The 21,012-nt window shown below is 29.7% G+C and overlaps 1 protein-coding gene across 1 annotated transcript in view; it reads right to left on the reverse strand.

The window, feature by feature from the left end:
- Positions 1–21,012, reverse strand: part of LOC106467341 (mismatch repair endonuclease PMS2-like) — a 71,669-nt gene that overhangs the window by 23,598 nt on the left and 27,059 nt on the right. Inside the window, exons 6-12 of the mRNA XM_022395500.1 lie at positions 19,630–19,799; positions 17,118–17,148; positions 15,493–15,593; positions 10,305–10,404; positions 5,972–6,056; positions 5,783–5,862; positions 2,412–2,478 (exon numbers count right to left, since the gene is read on the reverse strand). Of these exons, the coding sequence (XP_022251208.1) occupies positions 2,412–2,478; positions 5,783–5,862; positions 5,972–6,056; positions 10,305–10,404; positions 15,493–15,593; positions 17,118–17,148; positions 19,630–19,799 (634 nt within the window). The remainder of the gene's footprint in view (positions 1–2,411; positions 2,479–5,782; positions 5,863–5,971; positions 6,057–10,304; positions 10,405–15,492; positions 15,594–17,117; positions 17,149–19,629; positions 19,800–21,012) is intronic.

The raw sequence follows: 21,012 nt of genomic DNA on the forward strand, positions 1-21,012 counted from the left end.
AATGCCCCCACGGCTGAAAGGGCAAGCATGTTTGGTGGAACTGGGAAGCGAACCCGCGACCCGCAGATTGCGAGTCGAGCGTCCTAGCCACCTGGCCATGCCGGGCCCTCAGAATTGTAATTAAATGAGTTATTAATAAAAAACAAAATTTCTTTCTTTTTGTTCTTTATTGTTTTGGTACATTTCATATCACCTAAATTACCTAAAGCACAGTTCTTTCTGTCACAACTGAAGGTACCTTCTTTACAAAAAATATTTCTTTTTAGGTTTATTCAATAAACTATACAAATTTTTAGATCGCCTTCTTGATGAAATAATTTTATTATTTTTGAATACATCTTTCAGTTTTTTTATAGACTATTTGGATCATGAATCACAACAAAAGGTATAATATTCTCTTTAAATTCACTAATCTCTCTGTTTAAATGTTTTTATCAAAAAAATTATTCTTAGCAATTTCGAAACCTCTTAATATAACTTTCTCTGGACAGTGACATTGAACTACAAATTTGATTAGTTCTAGTAATCCATTACCTCTCATTTCTTCATTGGAAACCAAACGATATAATCTATTGGCAAGATTTACAGGAACATTTAATAAAAAAAAATCTACATATTGATGAGAACAATTAGGTTTATAAAAAATATCAGTTACAGTTTCCTTTTCTAATGAAACATTTACCAACACATCTAAAAATGACAAGCCTTTATTACTTCTTTCAAAGATAAACTTAATTTCCTTGTTTATTCAATTTAAAATTCCAACAAATTTATCAATATCTTGAGTATCTTTCCATATTACAAAACAATCATCTAAAAACCTTTTCCAAAAAGTTTTACATGAGCTACAAAATTATCTTTAAAATAATTAGATAGTATATTAAATAACTGTAATTGAAAAATCCCATACTGATATTAGCATAAGTTGGAGCAACTTTTCTGCCCATTCCTGTACCAGATACTTGGTGAATGATTTGCTCCTCATAAGTAAAAAAACAATTTTTTAAAACTCTATCTAAACCTATGTATTTATCTGGAAAACTTTCCACAGCTTTAAGTCCATAGTCATGTTCAATACTTGGGTACAGAAACAGAACACTAATTTTCTTCATAATTTTTCAATAAATTCAAAATCATCTCTAATAAGACAAGGAATATGAGATAAAAAAAGGTTTTACAATATGTCTAGAAGATCACATAAATATTCAGTAATTTTTTTATTTCCTCCTACAATCAGAATATTGGGAGGTTTTTCCAATATGAATATATTCGCTTTACATTTCAAACAATAATTGATTAATCTCTTTTGATTTATGGATTTTAGGAAGTAATAAAATACGCAATTTCTGAATTACTTAAAATAAAATATCATCTTAAATTCATCAACAAAATTCTTTTTCTTTTATGAAAGTGATGAATCTCAATTTATTTAAACTTCCCATTTTTTTGGTAAACCTTTGTATCATATAAATGTTCATAAACCATATGATAATAAAACTGTTGGGTCGTTATTACCCATAATTTATCTTTATCTGTTTTTTGAAATATCAAGTTAGAGTTTTTAAGTTTCTTTGAGCAATTTCTCCTCCTTTGAAATTAGATTATCCTTCCCTTGTCTTTCAGTAATAGAATTCAAATTGTCAAATTAACTGTAATTCCAGGTTTATTTCTTGAACAGGATCAAAATCTGATTGACCTTTTACTAAGGATTTATCTTTATTTTAACTTTCATAAAAACATTCTTTAAGTCTTAATTTCCTATCGAATTCATATACATCTTCTGCTAGTTGTATTTTATTAAGTTTATTTGTGGGAGTAAATGTTAATCCTTTTGCTAATAATCGTATTTCATTTTCTTGCAAATGAATTTCTGTTAAATTAACAATTAAAAAAAAAATTCTGATCCTGTTTATCTCAGCTTTTTGGAACTCTGGCATATTTTGTAAAATTCATAGATCTTTCATATAATCTCTATCTTCTTCCTCCATGTCTTATATATTCCATCCTATTGAAATTTCTTTGTGTAAATCATTAATTTCTTTGTCCTTGTATTTTTTGTTGACTTTGAACATATCTATCTCCTATATCCACACCTCTAGAATTCCATTGGAAAGTATATGTATTTAATTTTCAATTATTTATGTTTAGTTGAAAAGCAGCATTTGTATGTTTTTCGTTACAGATTCTCAGTAAAACTATTTCCTGAACAGTGACCTTTGAAGTCACGGAACTTGTAGAAGAAATTAATAAAATAAAGAAAAAAAGTATGATATTCCACTGTTTTCTTATTTGTATCGACAGGTGAATCTCATTGGTGTTTTGGTTATATACATATATTTAAATATTTTAAAAAATCTATAACTCCACCAACATAATAGGTACAGATCATATGTACAACACAATTAACTTACTCTGAAAAGAACATCCTTGTTGATCAAGCATAGAAGAAAGTGGACTATATAACTGTAATAATGAAGTCTGAAAGAAAAAATGTTCAAGACTATCTTAAGGATTCTTTCAGTACTCTCTCCAAAAAATGTTAACATTATTATTAATACAAAGACTACACTATAAATGTATACACAGAAAATACAATGTGAGAATCTGTTAATATCATGCAATAATACATATAAAATCCACAACTGGCTAATTTGCCAAAACAAGATTTGTTGTAATTAGAATACATACATGCACTTATTTAAAGTGAACAATTTCATTAAAACTTTAAAAGCTGATTACATAATATAGCTACTTAATGTGTTTTAGATCACAAAATACAGAAAACACCTGACAAATACAATGTGTGCAATGTTCTTAATCATTGAGACACAAACATAACTACACTCGAAAAAAAAAAAGTAGTTTCTTATCAACCTGTTTCATATAATTCACTCTAGCATTATGTTAACCATTTCTTTGTTTCTTAGTGTGAAAGATGTTTCTTTTTTATCACACACAAAGCTATACAATGGGATATCTGTTAGTACTGTACACTATGAGACTAATCCACCTGAAAACAAGTGTGAAAGAAACGTAAGGTTTTAAACAGTATTTTACAGTATGGCAAGTTATAACAAACTTTTTCTATGAAAATAAAATTGAACCATGATATTAATCTATAGCTTAATTGGATAAAGTATCAACAAAGACAAGACTTGCAAAATTAACTTGTCTTTACTTTCACACTTTCATTGCCAGTACACAAAAGAAGCTTCATATTTCAGTAAAAACTGTGAACCTTCAAACTACCAGGGGTTTTCCTATGGTAACTTAGTCAGATTACAGTTTTGTACTATAAAATTGCTATTAAACATCTTGAATCACCAGGAGTTTTTCTGCAATTACAAAGCCAGATGACATATTTCTACTGTAAAACTGCTTTTATAATATTGAGCCACCAGGAGTTTTGCTGTGGTAACAAAGCCAGATTACATTTTTATACTGTAAAATAGCTATTACACATCTTGAATCACAAAGAGTTCTGCTATGATCACATAGCCAGATTTCATTTTTTACTGTAAAATATCTATTACACATCTTGAATCACAAGGAGTTCTGCTATGATCACATAACCAGATTACATTTTTTACTGTAAAATATCAATTACACATCTTGAATCACAAGGAGTTCTGCTATGATCACATAGCCAGATTACATTTTTTACTGTAAAATATCTATTACACATCTTGAATCACAAGGAGTTCTGCTATGATCACATAGCCAGATTTCATTTTTTACTGTAAAATATCTATTACACATCTTGAATCACAAGGAGTTTTGCTATGATCACATAGCCAGATTACATTTTTTACTGTAAAATAGATATTAAACATCTTGAACACAACTTTTGCTATGGTCATACAGCCAGATGACATTTTTGATCAGAAAGTTCCAAATTACTTAACCCTTTCAATGTTTTTCACAAGCTTTCTATTAATTTTATAGTTTTATTTCCACATTTTGTACCATAAAAAAATTAATTCTTGTATAAAAAAACAATAAGTCACAGTGGAAGCCCATCAGCTGTTTTCCTTAAAGCTAATGTAACAGCAACTTATCTAGTATTTTATTTCATGCCAGTGCTCGAGCTAGTTTACTTTTAGACATCTTATTTTACTGAAGATTTGTTAAGGTAGTAAGCAGAATATTTTATAATTTTTATATTTTTGTTACTTTTGTTAAAAAAGATATATAACAATAAATAAAAATATACATAAAAACAGATTTATAGTATTCAATGTATATTAAAACTGTTTGCACTCAGGTAAAAAATATTTGACATCCTCTCCTAAGCCTCATTGAGTCACAAAGTTGGATGTCCAAAAAACACAAATTCAAATAGCTTTAAAATATTAATTTCACAACACAAAAATATAAATCTGGCACTACAATAGAATGTCCTAAAGCTACCATAATTTCCCAAGCTTTCTAAGTAAGCTATAAGTAGGTTAAAAAAATTCTGTTACTTGTTTAGAGCAGTAAATACAAGATCACACAACAAGACATTTCTATCAAGTGAATACTCTCCCCAACAAAATCAAAAGCACAGTTATAAGATTAATATAGAGTAGTATCTACTCTTTCTGTTGATTGTAAACTGCTCTTCAGCCAACAAACAATCTAAAGTCACATAGAGAGAGGAGGGGTTTCTCTGGTGGATTTGGCAAATTTATTGATATCTCAGTAAATGAAAGTAGGATGTTTAAATTTTATATCCATGCTTGTAATTATATATATAGTTTGTGTTTCTAATTGGTGGAAACTGCAGCAGCCCATTTCACAAGATAGAACATTTTGAAGTGAAGAATTTGGAACTTAGATACATCATGTGATATAGAAAATGAAGTTTGAATCTTTTTTAATATCTCTTTTTGAAATTAAAATTTATATAACATATTAAAAATTTTAATTATAAACTATGTTTATATGCTATGTTTATTGACATACATTCATACCAAAATTGTTTAATTAAATTTTGAATGTTACACCAAAAGGTTACGACATGCATTTTGACCTGGTTGTATGGAGTTAACAAAATACTTAGGTTTCTCACAAACTGGAACAAGTAGTTTTAACTTGTGTTCTGAACAAAATAACATGTCCTAGACATTCAATCACTTATAAGCTTTCAACCATGCAAAAGGTCCTAATTGTGGTTTAAAGGAAAGATACTGAGAGAGTAGTTGTATCTAAATGAAGTAATACTAATACTTCTTTCAAAGAATTTGATTAGAAATGGATAAAATATATTTTCCAGTAGCATTTGTGGGATACTATAAGTTTCAGGCTTTATCATGTTAGTTAGTTATACTACTTTTTTGCATAAATCATGTTCCAAAACAGTAACTTTAAGTATGAAAATCTAGTTAAGCCTACAACAGCACAATTCTCTTTAGGGATGTAATAATTTTCAAAGGAATATTTATAAACAAAACAGGTTACATTCCCATAGTGAAAGTACATATGAAAGTTGACTCTTGCATGCTCTATCAGTCATAAAACAAGGTTACATTGTGTCTTACAGTTAAATAACCTAAAACATTACATTTTTAATAACATGGAATGTTATCAATTCTATATTTTCTACATTTTATGCTGAAGCTGTACAACCAACACAAAAGTAAGTTGAAACATTATAAAACAGACAAAGCCACAAAGTTTTAATGTGTCTTTGTGCTTCTCAAGAGCAGATAAAACTACAATAAGATATCACTTGATTATAAATTTATCTTACTTCTACACTACATACATAAGGATTTAAACATATTCAGCAGCTTCTGACCTTTATTGATGCCAACAGCAGTTTTTCATTCTGAACAAACACTTGCCGTTTATCTGGTGTCAGATTTATGTCCACTTCCTCTAAAACACGGATAAACATGAAATGAAATAGTTCAGGAAAACAAAAAAGTTATTAATCTTAATAAAGATAAACTTTTTATAAATCTGATGTATTCCATTATTTATTTACCTTTTTCCAGTAAGATGTTTAGACATACAACAGGATACTGATGTCTGTTAAAGCTGTGATAGACATCATTAATCAGCCTTGTTACCTTGTGAAGAAAAAAATAAAAACATATTTAGTTACTATATTAACACTAGTTACAAGTGCTCCATCTTGTAATGAGAAAAAGTTGTTTCAATAATAGTATGTACCATAATGTCAAGTGCCACTTTTTACAAAATTATCTTTAAAAGGAAAAATGACAAAACTAGAATAGTAATCAATAGTAATTGTCAACAGAATCAGTTTTTGAAAAAAAGGTTACACCTAATACTTTCACACAAATACTTTATTAAAAAAATATTAAAGAAGTTTTAAAATATTTGCATAAAAAATATGTCATAACACCAGCAGAGAAAGTAGCCAATAGCTTTGTTTTTATTTGCAAAATAATTCTATATTATTACACCTTGTAAGGAACTCAGCTAAAATCTTCAAAGTTTGCAACCTTCAGATAATTCTATTTATGCTTATGTTAAAACCAATGCAAACAACATAATACTTTAATAGAATTTACAGTTGGTACAAATATTAACAATATTGTAATTCCAAAGTCACTAAAGATTCATAACTTTCACAAGTCATTCTATAAATACAGATTCAAAGCTGATTTTCTAGTTTATGGTTCTTTAAACAAATAATATCGAAGGGTATAAAAATTATGCTTTGCCTGAGTATATATATTATAATACAAGTATTTATGTTAAATTCTGTACTTCTTGGAGGGGTGGTAGGTAAATCAGAGAAGAGGGAAGACCTAAAGAATAAATGTTACAATTCTCAAACTAAGGGAGATTGGTGATTCTTTTAAGTATTTCCTTAAAAATTTTAAAACTTAAAACTTGTGTAATATCAAAATTTGTTTTCACTACATTTGAATGCCATTTATTCATATGCACTGATAATAAAGCAGTTTATTCAAATTTTGAATGTAACATTGCAAATGGTTGTGACGTGCACTTTGACCTACCCAATGTAAAAGCGTTAAAGAACATTTGAATAAATATGGTAGATTAAAAAAGAAAGGACACGTATTAATTCATACATAATTACAAAAATGCCACAGAATGCTCAAATCTTTCACAACTAAATCTATTGAAACATTTGACTTCAGCAACCTTTATAGCAGTGCACTCTAACAAGAAATCAGTGAAAACTTAAATATGCAATTAACAGACATTTTAACAATGCTGGGAAATTAATGATACTAAATTATTCTTTTATAATACTTATCATAAAAGCCATTACTGTTTTTACACTCAGTCAAGTCATACAAGCCATATTTGTTTAACTTAATACATTTTTATGATTTGGTTCACCCATCTTTAAACTGACACAGCACATACCAACAGATGATATTAACTTCAGTCTGCAACCTGCATTTTTTGTTTGTTTTTCAATTTGAATATCATTACATCAAACAACTTCTCAATGAAGACTACCATAAAATTTTAAAAATTGATAGACCTTGCAGACACAGCAATGACACAGTAGTACCAAACGTATCAAATTTTCCAAGCATACCTACCTGTTAAATCCAGTACTTGATAAAAAAGTGCAGCAAATATAAATGAAGCACACTACTTCAATTTAATTTATTAATCACATACTTGGCTTCAAGGTTTACAATAAAACAGAGGACTTTAATTTTAAGGTTATAAATTTCCATTTCCAGGTGCAAACATTCTAAAGAAAATACGCTCCGACATTTACCTATCACAACTCATTGCATTTCCTAGAATCTATTGTTTGTTGTAACTTGGAAAATTTTATAGAGAGCTCAAATACTAACACAGAACCTTTAGAACAGAGGTTTTTTCTTTCAACAAATTATTCAAGGCATTTTTTAAATTTTGTGGTGAAAACAATTTACTTTTTAACTAAAATGTGTAACAGTGACAGTTTCACCACTTTTCATACAATCTTCAGTACAAATTAACATAACAACTACAGATCATACATAACTTTCTCTATCTTTGCTTTACATAATCTTAAATAAATCTAAGCATTAAACCCTTCAAATTTATCATTTTACTCAACTTTAATATAAGTTATGCTGAGTCAACTGTTTTCCATGATGTGGTCATTTAATCAGTATAAATCACGTACTTAACATACTCAGTACAGAATAAAAATATATCATATTCTTTATCATATACTCAAAAACAGGCCTATTCATTTAATCTTTCTCACTTATTTTTTATTTGACTGCATAAAAATGCTGAGTCAATCATTCACCATGACTTGATTGTTGACTCAGATTACATAATTAACATGGTCACTATAGGATGTAAAGAACGTTCCTTATCCTAACTTTACATACTCCAACACAAGTCTAAGAGTTTCTCACACCCAAAATACATTTAAAACTATATTTGTTATTTCTGACTTTCCTCAAGTCGTATCTTAAATTTTATCAAATTATCTTTCCCTTTTTAAGAACTGGTTATTTTTAATTTGTTCCCTTTATAAGCCAATCCCCTTCCAAGTCTGGGTGTTGAGTAGGTTTTCTTTAGTATTTTTGTCTTGTTTTAGCACAAAGCTATAGAATAGGCTATCTATACTCTGTCCATCACAAGGAATTGAACCTGAGATTTTAGCACTGCAAGTCCATAAACTTACTGCTGACCAATGTTCCCTCTAATATTTCTTTGTACTGAGTAGACCACAAACTCCTTAGACACTACTTTTCTGTCAAGCACCTTTTTTGGGTGGCTATTGGCACCTGTACTCCTGCATTACATTTGGACATAGTATTCTTCAAACTGCAGGCCTATGTCCTCCACACAAAACTATTACTAACTGAATAACTTGTGAGCATCCCATTGTTTTTGATCCCTGTTACTTGTCAGATTAGAGCACAATCACATATGCATGAAACTTTGAGAGGGACATTGCTGCTGATCCACTATGAGACCTTCTTTAGCAAGGTCACCCTCCAACACTGTGGTGGATTGAAACAGGTAGAAATGGACCAGTTACACTAGTGGTCATATATTCATATTGGCTGGACTGTTTTCCCATGGATATCTAGCTGGAACTTGCCACATACTATATAAGATGTATGCATTTCTGCAACTTACTGTATTAAATTTAATTAATTTAAAATGTATTTCAGTTACTCATCATATTTGTTGAATTAATATATAACACTAAAGAGGGGGTACTCAACCTAAGACTAAGTTGTCATAGAAGCTTTTTTGTAGCCTGCCTGTTACTCATAGTTAAGACTATTTATTGATACTTGTAATTATTATTGTCGAATTTTAGCAACTCTTCTAGTAGAAGTTATTACATAAGTATATATGTTAACTTAAACTTTTGACTAAACTTCAAGTAGAAGAAATCTTTCAGTTAAAACAGTGCCATTTATTACTTAAGTCACAATTAGCTTTAACTGAAACATCTGTGCTTCATTCACAGCTAAATCAATATTTATTTTTTTACATAAAAAGAAGAAAGACAGTAGAAACAGATCACTATTAATTGTAAGACTTGTAGTTTTACTATGAAAACATATAAAGTTAAACTAGTCAGAGACTAAAACATTCATAATATACATTTCCCTCAACTCATAGACAACATTTGATATCTTTTACTGGAATGTTGAAATTGCAAGGTGGGAAACAGAGAAAGGAGTTGGTTAACCCACCCTCCTCCAGCTGGTGGGGACAAAGGCTTAAGCAAGAAACATACCCCCAGATGACTGAGTAAAATATTAGTAACTATTCTACCTGAAAACAAACAATATGGGACTAACATTAGCATATATTTGTGGACACAAATATTTCTGGAATACAGTTAAATGTTTTGCTCTTAAGAAAAAATTTTGGTATTGTAGTTGCAATATCTAGTTGTCACCTATGCCTCAACTTGTTGTTGTTGAGATTACATAATCATATATGGTTTTCTTAACTGAATAATTTTTCAGTTACTGGAATTTTTCTACATTACAGATTTGACTACTTTATAATTAATGAACTTCCTAAAATGTTTTTTTTTTCCCAAATGCTAAGGACAGTTGTGGAGGTCTCAAGGTTCCAGCTATACATATTACTGGTCTGTAAAATATCTTTAAAAATTTGCATAACTCACCAAATGATAGTTGAAACACAAGAATTTAATAAATGGTTTTTAATCTTTGTAGTTCTAAGTTGTATTCATATTTCAATAATGCAAACATGCACTATATGAATACTTTTTCATAGAAGTAAACCCTAATTAAAAGTCCATAATGACCAAGATCATTTAGAAATTGGTAGTAATTACAAATATCTATACCAAAAATTTCACATACCTTGGGAAGGTCACAAGGTCTACCATTAACAAAAAGAAACTGTCTGTCAGGAGAACTACGTCCTAGCCCATGTTGACAAGACGACACGTAACCTTCTAGTCTACAAACAAAAACCATGTATATACAGGGATTTTTTCTAACCACACCATATTTCTTTGTAACTAGCAAGTGCTGACACATACACAACTCTTTATTGCACAAACAAAATCACTTAATACATGATGATACCTTCAAACTCACAACTATGAATAAGATTACCATTTCATTTAGTGAAGATAAAATAATCCAGATTTCATGCCACTTTTACTGTGGTCATACAACCTGAATGTTGACCTAACTTGTGCTCACAAATAAACTAAGCCTACAAATTTGAACTGTAAAGTATTTTTTAAAGATTTGATATACTGGTTGCTTATTGTATATGATTAAGTGATTTATACTGTGAACACTAATAATTCTCTTGGGCCAATTCAACATGTGTTTATAACTTCCACATATCTTTTCTGACTCTTAAGTGATAGTTTATAATAGATACTATTCCATTTTCCCAAGAAAATATATTTGCCAGATGTAATTTCTATTTCCCATTACCATATTTCAAACCAATGAGAGAGATAAAATTCCAAGTTTTACCAGGTCAAAAATTTTTTTTTTCAAGCTTCAGAATTCAACATTTTTTGGTGTTTAATGAGAACTGGTGTGAATTTTACTCTGCATTTATGAACATCTAATGGTTAAGTTTAAATTTATGACATTTAGTATGGAATACTTTCTAGTAATAATTTTACATATCTAAAAAATAATTAATTTTTAGGAATAATTATAATGATAAAGTATGAGCTATATCAGATGTGTCAAACTAAAAACAAAAATAATTAACATGTAACATGTTCGTATACATAAATATACTGTGTATCACTTATAATGTCCACTATTCTCGATGATCTGGAAATGACAGTAAACAAATATATACCCCATGTTTTGTTTATAATTTTCTTTCTCTCTCTCTCAAAATTTGATTACTACAGCCCTTTGTTTCCATCCTTTTACAGTGTTACAGCATATAGTCTGAACAATTACTAATGGTATCTAACTCTGTAAATAGGTACAACAAATGGCTATCAACCACTGGATATAAAATAATATAATTCAGTATAGAGTAAGTAAAGAGGTTTGAGCACTTGTTTATTGTTTCTTATAAAACTGAGAACTCGTAGCTTCTGCATGAGTGAACAAAGGATTCTAATGTGCACAGCACTATGGAAGATACCACAGACTATGGAATTTTTCTTTTTATAGTTTTAGGCTTTCTGAACCTGAAACAGTCTTTCACTCTATAGATGAGCCCCACATACACTCGGGTGCACTTTGAAGTTTTTTTTATTTTACAACAGCAACAGAAAGCAAATGGGTGACTGTCATGATATAAAAGACTGTTAAGTATAGATATTATTGATTAATTTATTTTTGTGAGTGAATATTTTATTGTTGTTTAGTTTTTGTTATAATAAAGAGTTAAAGGCAGACAATTGTAGGAAGTTTTGTTAATAATTCATTGATGTTGACACTATCGAACATCACGTGCAATACATTGACATCAAGAACATAGAAGGTGGGCAGACAATTAAGTGATAAATATATAAATAGTGTGAAACACACAAAGACAGATAGATAATAGCAAAAAAGAGTAAAGTTACAGGCCAAGGAAAATTTCAATGAGTTAACTACCATAGAAATGATAGGCCTAACAATTGACATAGGCCTAACATTTAATATGTTAAAGTAAGACTAACAGTATAAAAGGAGATAAGAAAAATATTTATTCTGTCAAAGCATGATTCTAAAGTAACTGAATCAGCCTGAGTGTGCTTTGACAAAAGGAACAAAGGATCTTCAGAAGAAAGAAGACCTAATGATTACAGTAACTCGTGCCTCAATTTTAAGTGAATCACACACAAAATACTAGTGCGATAGTAATAGAGAAGATAGTTTGGCTTCTCAACTGAAATTCTAAAGCAATTGAATAGGCCTAAGTGGACTTGTGACAAGAAGAGAACTATATATATAGTGTTTACGATATGCTTATAATCTCAGTAGCATGAAGGATTTGTTGTACACACATTTATCTTGTTCCAAATATACATAAATAATATTTTGAAAAACAAGTGAAGTGTGTGCTGTTCATTTATCATTGAATTTATCACCAAGTCACAGACACAGTATAGATTTATACTATTAAAAAGTATAAGTAAAAGCCTTTTATTTTGACAATTTTTGAAAAGCTTTATATTTTTACATTCTGACAGTGACATCTTGCTTTAGTGTACTCCTTGGTGAAGTTAGTTCTGCCATGTATTTTAATTATGATGGAATATATAAAAAAAATATTTTATTTAAATTCACTCAAACATAAAAGTAATATACTTGCACAAGGTTGATGCTTCAATTTTCTTTCTCTACTATAGCAGTTGGCACAAAACCACATTGCCCTACCTCATGTCACTACTACTGAATATCCACTCGCACCGTTCCAATAAGGAACTTAGGAGAATATCTCACAAAAGTTTCGGAGATCGACGGGTTTTTTGTCTACCAACCAATCAGAAGCAATGTTATAAAACACAACTGGAAAGACCATGCAAATAGTAAATAATCAATAAATGATAGAAAATTCCTTAGGCACACTTTAAATTTCCATTTTCAGGTAAAAGTTCACAATTCCCAGACTATTTCCTGTAATTATAATTTTCCCAGTTTTTACTAAAGCAAAGACTAAAAGGTTGACCATGTTTTGTGCACTTTTATACAGAATGAAGTCCTGAAGAAAAAATATTAATATACACAATTCGAAAGATAAAAATATTTTTTATTTTTTTGCCTCTCAAGTGTATTTCAATTGCATGTAATGGACACTTAATATTAATTTCAATGATTTATTTTTTATATTAGGTCGTCAAGAAATTAATGTTGCAAACGAAAAAAATGGTAATCTGATGGTGCCATATCTGGAGAATATGGTGGGTGGGGGAGATCTTCCCAACCCATCTCCATAATCTTGTGTTGCGTCAAACATGCCACATGTGGACGTTCATTGTTTTGGAGAAGAACACCTTTCCGATTGACAAGTGAAGGGCATTTATGATGAGGAGTTTGATTTAAACGTTCCAGTTGCTGACTATAGATTTTTCGCATTGACAGTTCGCTGTGGTATGAGGAGTTCGAAATGAATTACTCCTTTGTTGTCCTATCAAATGCAAAGCATCACTTTCTGCGAATGGAGTCCAGGTTTTGGGGTCGGAAGTGGTTTTTGTCTAGGATTGAGCCATTGTTTTTGCCATTTAACATTCGCATAGAGAATCCATTTTTCATCACTGGTGAATATTACGCACCAGAAGAGACGAAGCAATATTCACACTTTGGAAACTATGATAATTAGAGAGTTTGTGATGCACCAAACACCTTCTTTATGGAGTTTTCCCATATTCCTTAGATGTTTACGTATTGTTTCACGAGAGACATGTAATTTCAGGGCCATTTCATGAGGATTAGACTAAACAAGCATCTTCAGATCAATATCAATTCTAACATGTCGGCCCCTGCCATCACAGTTTTTAAGGCTAAAGTCACCTTTGTGGCTACAGAAGTATTGTTTCCTTTCTTGTATTCAAACAGAGTTACATGCCGAATATATGTTTTGTAGTGTGCCATCACTATATGTTTTTATTGGGGTGATTAATGAAAGTGTTCCAAAATGCAACATTAATTCCTTGATGACCTAATACTATTAAGATTTTATCATTGCACCATTACATTCAAAACAAATTTTTTGTTTTCATTTTCTTCAGTTCCAGGTATGTTTCTGGGAAGTATAACCTTATACTTCAGTGTGTTTGAGTCTGAGATTTTTTTACTGTATGAATTTTGTCATAAATGGAACATTTTGTCACCAGACACCAACACTAAATATTTTTCAAAATGACAAGCATCACCATAAGCCTTAACAATACAGATAGTTGTTAAAATTTTATAAAACAAATTAAACATTACAAGAGTGCATAATTTATAAACTATAAATTTATAGTTTTTATAAATTTTTCTCATGAAAGTTTTGTAGTCTTAACTTATTTAAATCATCTCATATTCCAGACTTCTAAAGTAACTTACTGCCTTTTACACAAGGCCAGTAAAAAAAACAACTTGAGTTCTGTCATTCACTTTTAAATATGCCAGTAAAATATAAACATTATGAGACATTTTAAGTAACCTCTGAAATCTAATGAATTTTAATTTCATTTCTGATACTGTACATGGTGAATATGTACAGGATTTTGCAAATGGATTCTTAAAGTCCTTGTCATCTGTAACCATTGTTATCCACTCATTATTATGCAAATGGACAGAATATATAAAAGGTAAATGACTTCTGTATGTGGTTCATATATCAAATAGGTATATTTCTATTGCATTTCAGTTGTAAATATGATTTGTAAACTTTAAGGTTTCCACTATGTCACTGATGGTATATGACAAGTTTCCATCATCAAATCCTTAGAGATTGTTGAAACTCGCAAATACTTTCGGTTCTCACTTTTTTGAAAGAATCATAAATACTAGTACCTTACCTCACTGTAGACTTACAGACTCATTCTCATACATTAACCCAACTCGCCTAAACCAGCCAAACCTTGTGAGATATTACTAGAATTACAGCTGAAAATATTGTTAACAGTGAGGGTACCCAACTAATGAAACAATGCATTTTGATCTCAATAAGTAGAAACACAATAAAAGAATGTTTAATTTGTTATACTTATTATCTAAGTACATATCTTGCTATGATTGGAAGTTAATATTCATAGAGACCAAACCTTGTTTGTTTATTTTAGAGCAATGCCACATTGGGCTATCAGCTGTATCCACTGCAGAGAATCGAATACCAAATTTTAGCAGAATAAGTCTGTAGACTTACTGCTGTTCTATCATAGGACAGGTGGCCAAAACCTTAGGAAATATCTTAAGGCTGATATAAGTATTTGTGTAATTTTTTAAAAAAAAGGTAAAATACATCTAACTACATACTCTTTTGCATTTCTAAATTGAATTTTTGCATCATAAAATTTATGTTGTAATTAAAATTTATGGAGCTTACTTTAAAACGATAGAAATAAAATGACAACATCTACTTCACCTGAATGGAAGAGGACTAGACTTGACTGAAAATGGTAAAGAATATTCCTCTTGAACTTCTGCAGATGGCTCTACCTGCTGGAAGCCTAACAAACTAGCAACCTGAAGAAGTAAGAATGCTAATTTATAAGTAACTACAATAAAGATAAAACACAGGAATGAAAAATAACATCACTATTTCAAAACTTTCAATTTTAGGTGTAGATTACAAAATATCAAGTACACGTTGTCCAACAAATATTATACAAATATGCATGTGGTTGACACAAAGTGAAAAAATGCTCTTACATCAGTCTAAGTATATTTTGGATTTAATATTCAACAACTGATATGACCACAAGTATTAAGTTTAAGCTAATGTTAAGTAATCAGAATTTTTATTATTATTATTAACTTACAATTCTAGTAGTACATTATAAGAACAGAGACCCTTCTCTCAGTTTTTTCTGGGAACCTAGGTACTTATTTGTATACCTAGAATAGCTGTAAAAGTTCATAGAAGAGAATAATTATTTATTTACAAAAGTAACAAGTTTAGATTACATGCTGTTGATCAGTATCTTTGATAGGTTCAATGACACTTGTTGCTTCTGAAAATCTTGCAATTATGTTAAACTTTTGAAAGCTAAGCTTATAATATTTAGTTGTAAAATAACAAAAAAATATTTTTTTAAAGTCCTGCATTTTAATTGATCTCTTTCACTATACCAACTGTATTATTAAAGCAAGGCTTAACATAATATGCTTGCTTTTCATCTATTGACAAATGATTTTTTATTGAAGTAAAATATTTCTAACTTTCAAGGGCACATGGTACAAGTACCAAACCAGAAGGAAAAAAAGGAACTGTGATAACAAACTGATTTACTTTGTCAATTTGTTTTCCATGTTGAGTGTCAACTAAACTATGGCAGCTATTTTACTTTTTTTCTTTTGTATTGCAAGTGATTTACAATCATTTTACAAAGCTCTGTTTTAATTATAGATACTTATAAACATATAGTTTATGAACAACAAGGGACCTATTTATCTATCTAGGCCATCTCATCCACTAAACTATACTTTAAAATAAAAATAAAACACTGGAAGTCAGCCTTATCATTCAAATATTTGTCAAGCCTTCCTTAAACTCCTTAAATTAATTATATCCACTAAAACTAAAGGCAATCCATTCTAATGGCCAAACACTCTGTTAGAAAAATGAAGCTGTCTTAGTTGAAGATTACTCCTACCTTCCCAAAATTTATATCTGTGTCCCCTAATCCTACCATTCTCACCATTAAGTACAAAAAAAGATTATGCATTAACACTATCAATTCCCTTAACAATCTCAAACACTTCAATCAGATACTACCTTTTTTTCAAGGTAAAAAGAGTTCCAGAGATCTTATATGAGAACCTTTCCAACCCAGGTACGATCGTAGTAACCCTCTGAATTCTTTACAACAATTCAATATCCTTCTTAAAGTAAGGATCCCAAGACTGAAATATAGCCTAACCAGTGACAATAAAATTATAACCCCTTTAGGCTTGTATTCAATATTTCTATAGATACACCATAAAATCCTATTTATGGTAACACTAGTAACAACACCTTTTTTTTAATGGCTTAAGAGACTGACAAACCAAAACATCAAGTTCCTTTTCTTCCACAACACTGTTAAGATTAATACAATCAAACTTATACTCGTAATTCATATTATGATATCCTATCTGTATTACCTTGTATTTACTATTATTAAAAGCCATTGTCATTTGTCTGCCTGACTTATCAAGTTTAAAAAAATAATTTATAGAATGATAAAAATCAGTGTCATAAAAATATTAAGGAATACTCCCAAATTTTCATAATATCCAAGTGTCTTATAAACAAAATTATATTTTGAAGTGAGAGTTAACAATACAGCATAAGACAATGTATTTTTTCAACAAAACAAATGTACTATTAAATATAATACATTTTACAATGCACTATAATCCATTACATCAACATAGTTAACACAAACTTCACAAACTAACAAAACTATATTTAATTATGCATAGAAACAGAGAAATAATGATGTTAGTTTCTTTCATGACTTGTTATATATTAAAGAAGTTTAGCATAGCTTTACAGAAAAAAAATAAAGTTTGAAGTCATATTAAGTTATAACATTTTAAAGGAACTTGCTTAAAGTTGTATAGGATCCATTTTGTTTCTTGGGAATTTGCATTTTTTTTTTCTTATTTCAGCAAGAAAACAGTAGTACTCTCTACTCATGGTAGTAGTACAGTTAGAGAAAATATAGTCAATGTTTTTGGTGCAAAACAGGTAAATGTAATTATATTTAACCAAATGTTTTAGATACCAGTTAAACTTCCAAACTCGTATTCATAAAATTTTTCAGATGAGAGTAGAGTTAGTGGTGGATGCTTCTGACTAGTTACCTACCAGTTGAAAATTATGACCAGCTATGTGCAGATAGCCCTTTTTATCAAAATCTTTGAACAAAGCTACCAAACCAAGAACCTTTGGATTCACAGTCCAAGCACATTAGTCACTTGGCTCTGCCAGCTCCCCAGTTTCATTATGTCATGTTCAAAGAAAAACTTTTGTTAACTTGGTTACTTCTTATTTTGTTTAGTAACACTGAGTGAAATTACTTCAAATTGTTTCAACAGCTATTTTTTATATGGTACACATTTGACTGACTGATTAATTTTTTCAAATATACATTTAGTACATAAAACAGTACTATACTTTTTGTATTTAAATGTTTATTAAGCAATATAGTAAACATTTTGCTTTATTAAATCTGCAGCCTAAAACGTTTATTAAAAAATTAAAAATATAAACTGAATGAACCATAAAAAAAATTCATTTATTTTATGTTAACTTCTTAATTTCAAACAAACTATGCAGAAATATTTGGCGAGATTCCCTAATCAATTTGAAAGTGAAAACAAAAATCTTAACCTATGTGCCATTTATCATTAACTTTATTAAATATAGAAAAATCAACCGCAGAAACAAAAATAAAGAATCGTAGATTGGGGTTAAAAAAAAAAGTGGGAACTAGATCTACAGAACAAAGTGTACCAATTCTCACTTGATCTCTTGGCAAATTAAATTTTTCAAATGGCCAAAAGAAGGCTAGTACTGGCAGAAGTCTTAAGTAGAAATCTGTTATGAACTGAATTTTTTGACAATTTTTAACATCAAAGATGCATAATTAGGCTTGACATGGATAACAATATGTTAAATTATATAAAAGGAATATAAATGTTATACAAAGTACATATAACTCAAAAATAAAACAACAAACTGTCTGAAAAAGGGCTCTGAAGAGACCCAATACATAAGATAAGGATTTTTTTTTCATATTCCAATCTTCACCTTAGTGTTTACTCAACATATCTACCTTGTATTGACTTTAGCATTTTTTAAGTTTATTTTTATGTTTTATTAGCAAGCCTACTATGAGATTTGATTATGTTTTAGCCCCACAAGACTTGTTTTGTATTATTTCTAAGTCCTAAATTTTTTTGCTAAAAAACTACAAAGGCAAATTCATCTGATTTGAACAGTTATTTTTTCACTATTAAAAAAACAGTTAAATTGGAAACAGAATTTTAACAAAGTCACAATGGATTAAAATTTAATGACTGTTAAAAGAATTACTGTCAGAAATTATTTCTTTTAAAAAAGCTGATAAAAATTCTATGGACTTGGGCATTTTTACAACAAATAAAATTCCACTGAATTTATTGGAACAAATATTTATATAAAATTATCGTTCATGATCAGGAGGATTCTAAATCCCTATGTTTATAAAATGGTAAATGCAATTAAAATAAATCCTCTTTTACAGGCTATAAAATAAAACATGCTTGAATTTTTCTATTAGAGAAATATTTGAATCTTTTTTTTTTTACTACAAAGTATTCCTGCTTAACATTATGAACTAAACCTCACTTTTCTCAATCAACTTAAAAAGTTATTATTTTAACTAAGTTATTATTTTTACTGTTATACTACAAATTCCAACTTATAGTTTTTGGTATTTCTTAGTTTAACCTCCTTTGTAACTTATGTTTTGTTGGACATTTGTCCAGCACTAAATTACTCATTACACTAATAAAATAAAAAAAATCTTACCCTTTCTTAGTTTGGTTTATACATGTAATTCTGATTTTTGTACTAATTAAGCAATATGCTGTGAGTACTTGAACCATTCGATTAAACTCCCTTCGGACATTATGCAAAAACTCTTTATGTCGTACAGGCAAGGTGCAAAACAAATTCTGAAGACTGACTGTTGTGCCCACCTGAAAAACCAATATTATTGCTTTAAATACATTAATCAAGGAAAGATACAATAAATAAATGTGAAAAATACATGAAAATATTTGTTTCGTGCCAACAAGAAAAATAAAAGCAAGTTCGTGTTCTTTGTAAATACTTTTTAGCTGATGACAGTAACTTTTCATAAAATTGAGGAAATGATGAATAAACACACATCCAAATATGGTATACTAAAGCACATACTTGTATGTGTCACATACTTTTATTATTAAAAATTTTTTTTTTGGTTAATGCAAATCTTATTTTCAAATGAAAAAAACCCATCAAGCCTAGTAGTCAACCCCCAAAACTAGTGTGAGGCTTACATTGTGCTTCCCTGCATATCACATGCTCTAGCGCTATGCACCACAGAATCTCACATGTTCTCAATCTTTGATCAACCACGGTATTTATTAATTCCCATAATAAAGCAACAGAGAAGAAAAGCAAATGAAAGTGATGACTTTATATCAAAAAGTTGAATTATTAGATAAACCTGCTAGTGGACTTGGTGCTGCTGCTGTGGTGGGTAGGCTGTATGACATTAATGAGTGAACCGTACAGAACACCAAGAAAAAATGAGAAAAATATAAGGGATAGCATTGCAGCAAGTGCCCTATCAAGTACAAAAGTGTCTTGTGAGATTCGTGATCCAATAATAGATAAAATAGAGAGAGTGTTAAGTCTTTGTATCAAAGATATGGCACAAAAGAAAGTGCCTGTGAACAGCCCAGTTATCCTCAAAAAAGCTCTTAGTTTATACAAGCATAAAATAATTATGGGGGGTAGTCACAGTGCCACTTCATTTAATGCTAGTATGGGCTGGTTTGAGAATTTTAAAGTAAGATATGGAATACTTAATGTGAAGTTTGTTGGTGAATCAGCATCAGCAAACCATGAGGAATAATCCCCTGGAGCTTCTTAAGATAATTGAAGAAAACAACTACAGCCCGAACAAGTGTTTAACTCTTTCAGCATGGGCTCGGTCCCTGGGACCAACCTCATAACCATTTTGTGCTTGTTAAAGTTTTCATGCCTTAACTTTTAAATTAGTAAACGAATATTAACGAAATTTGGTACACTATCAGTAAACATTACAATACTTTCATATGCCAAATATACATTTTTTTTTTTATCAAGTCTTAAGGTTTGTGAAACAATGTATTTCTCATGCCTTTTTTTTTTTCTTTTCACATG

Source organism: Limulus polyphemus, unplaced genomic scaffold (assembly GCF_000517525.1).
Source record: "Limulus polyphemus unplaced genomic scaffold, Limulus_polyphemus-2.1.2 Scaffold2576, whole genome shotgun sequence".
Lineage (NCBI taxonomy): Eukaryota > Metazoa > Arthropoda > Merostomata > Xiphosura > Limulidae > Limulus > Limulus polyphemus.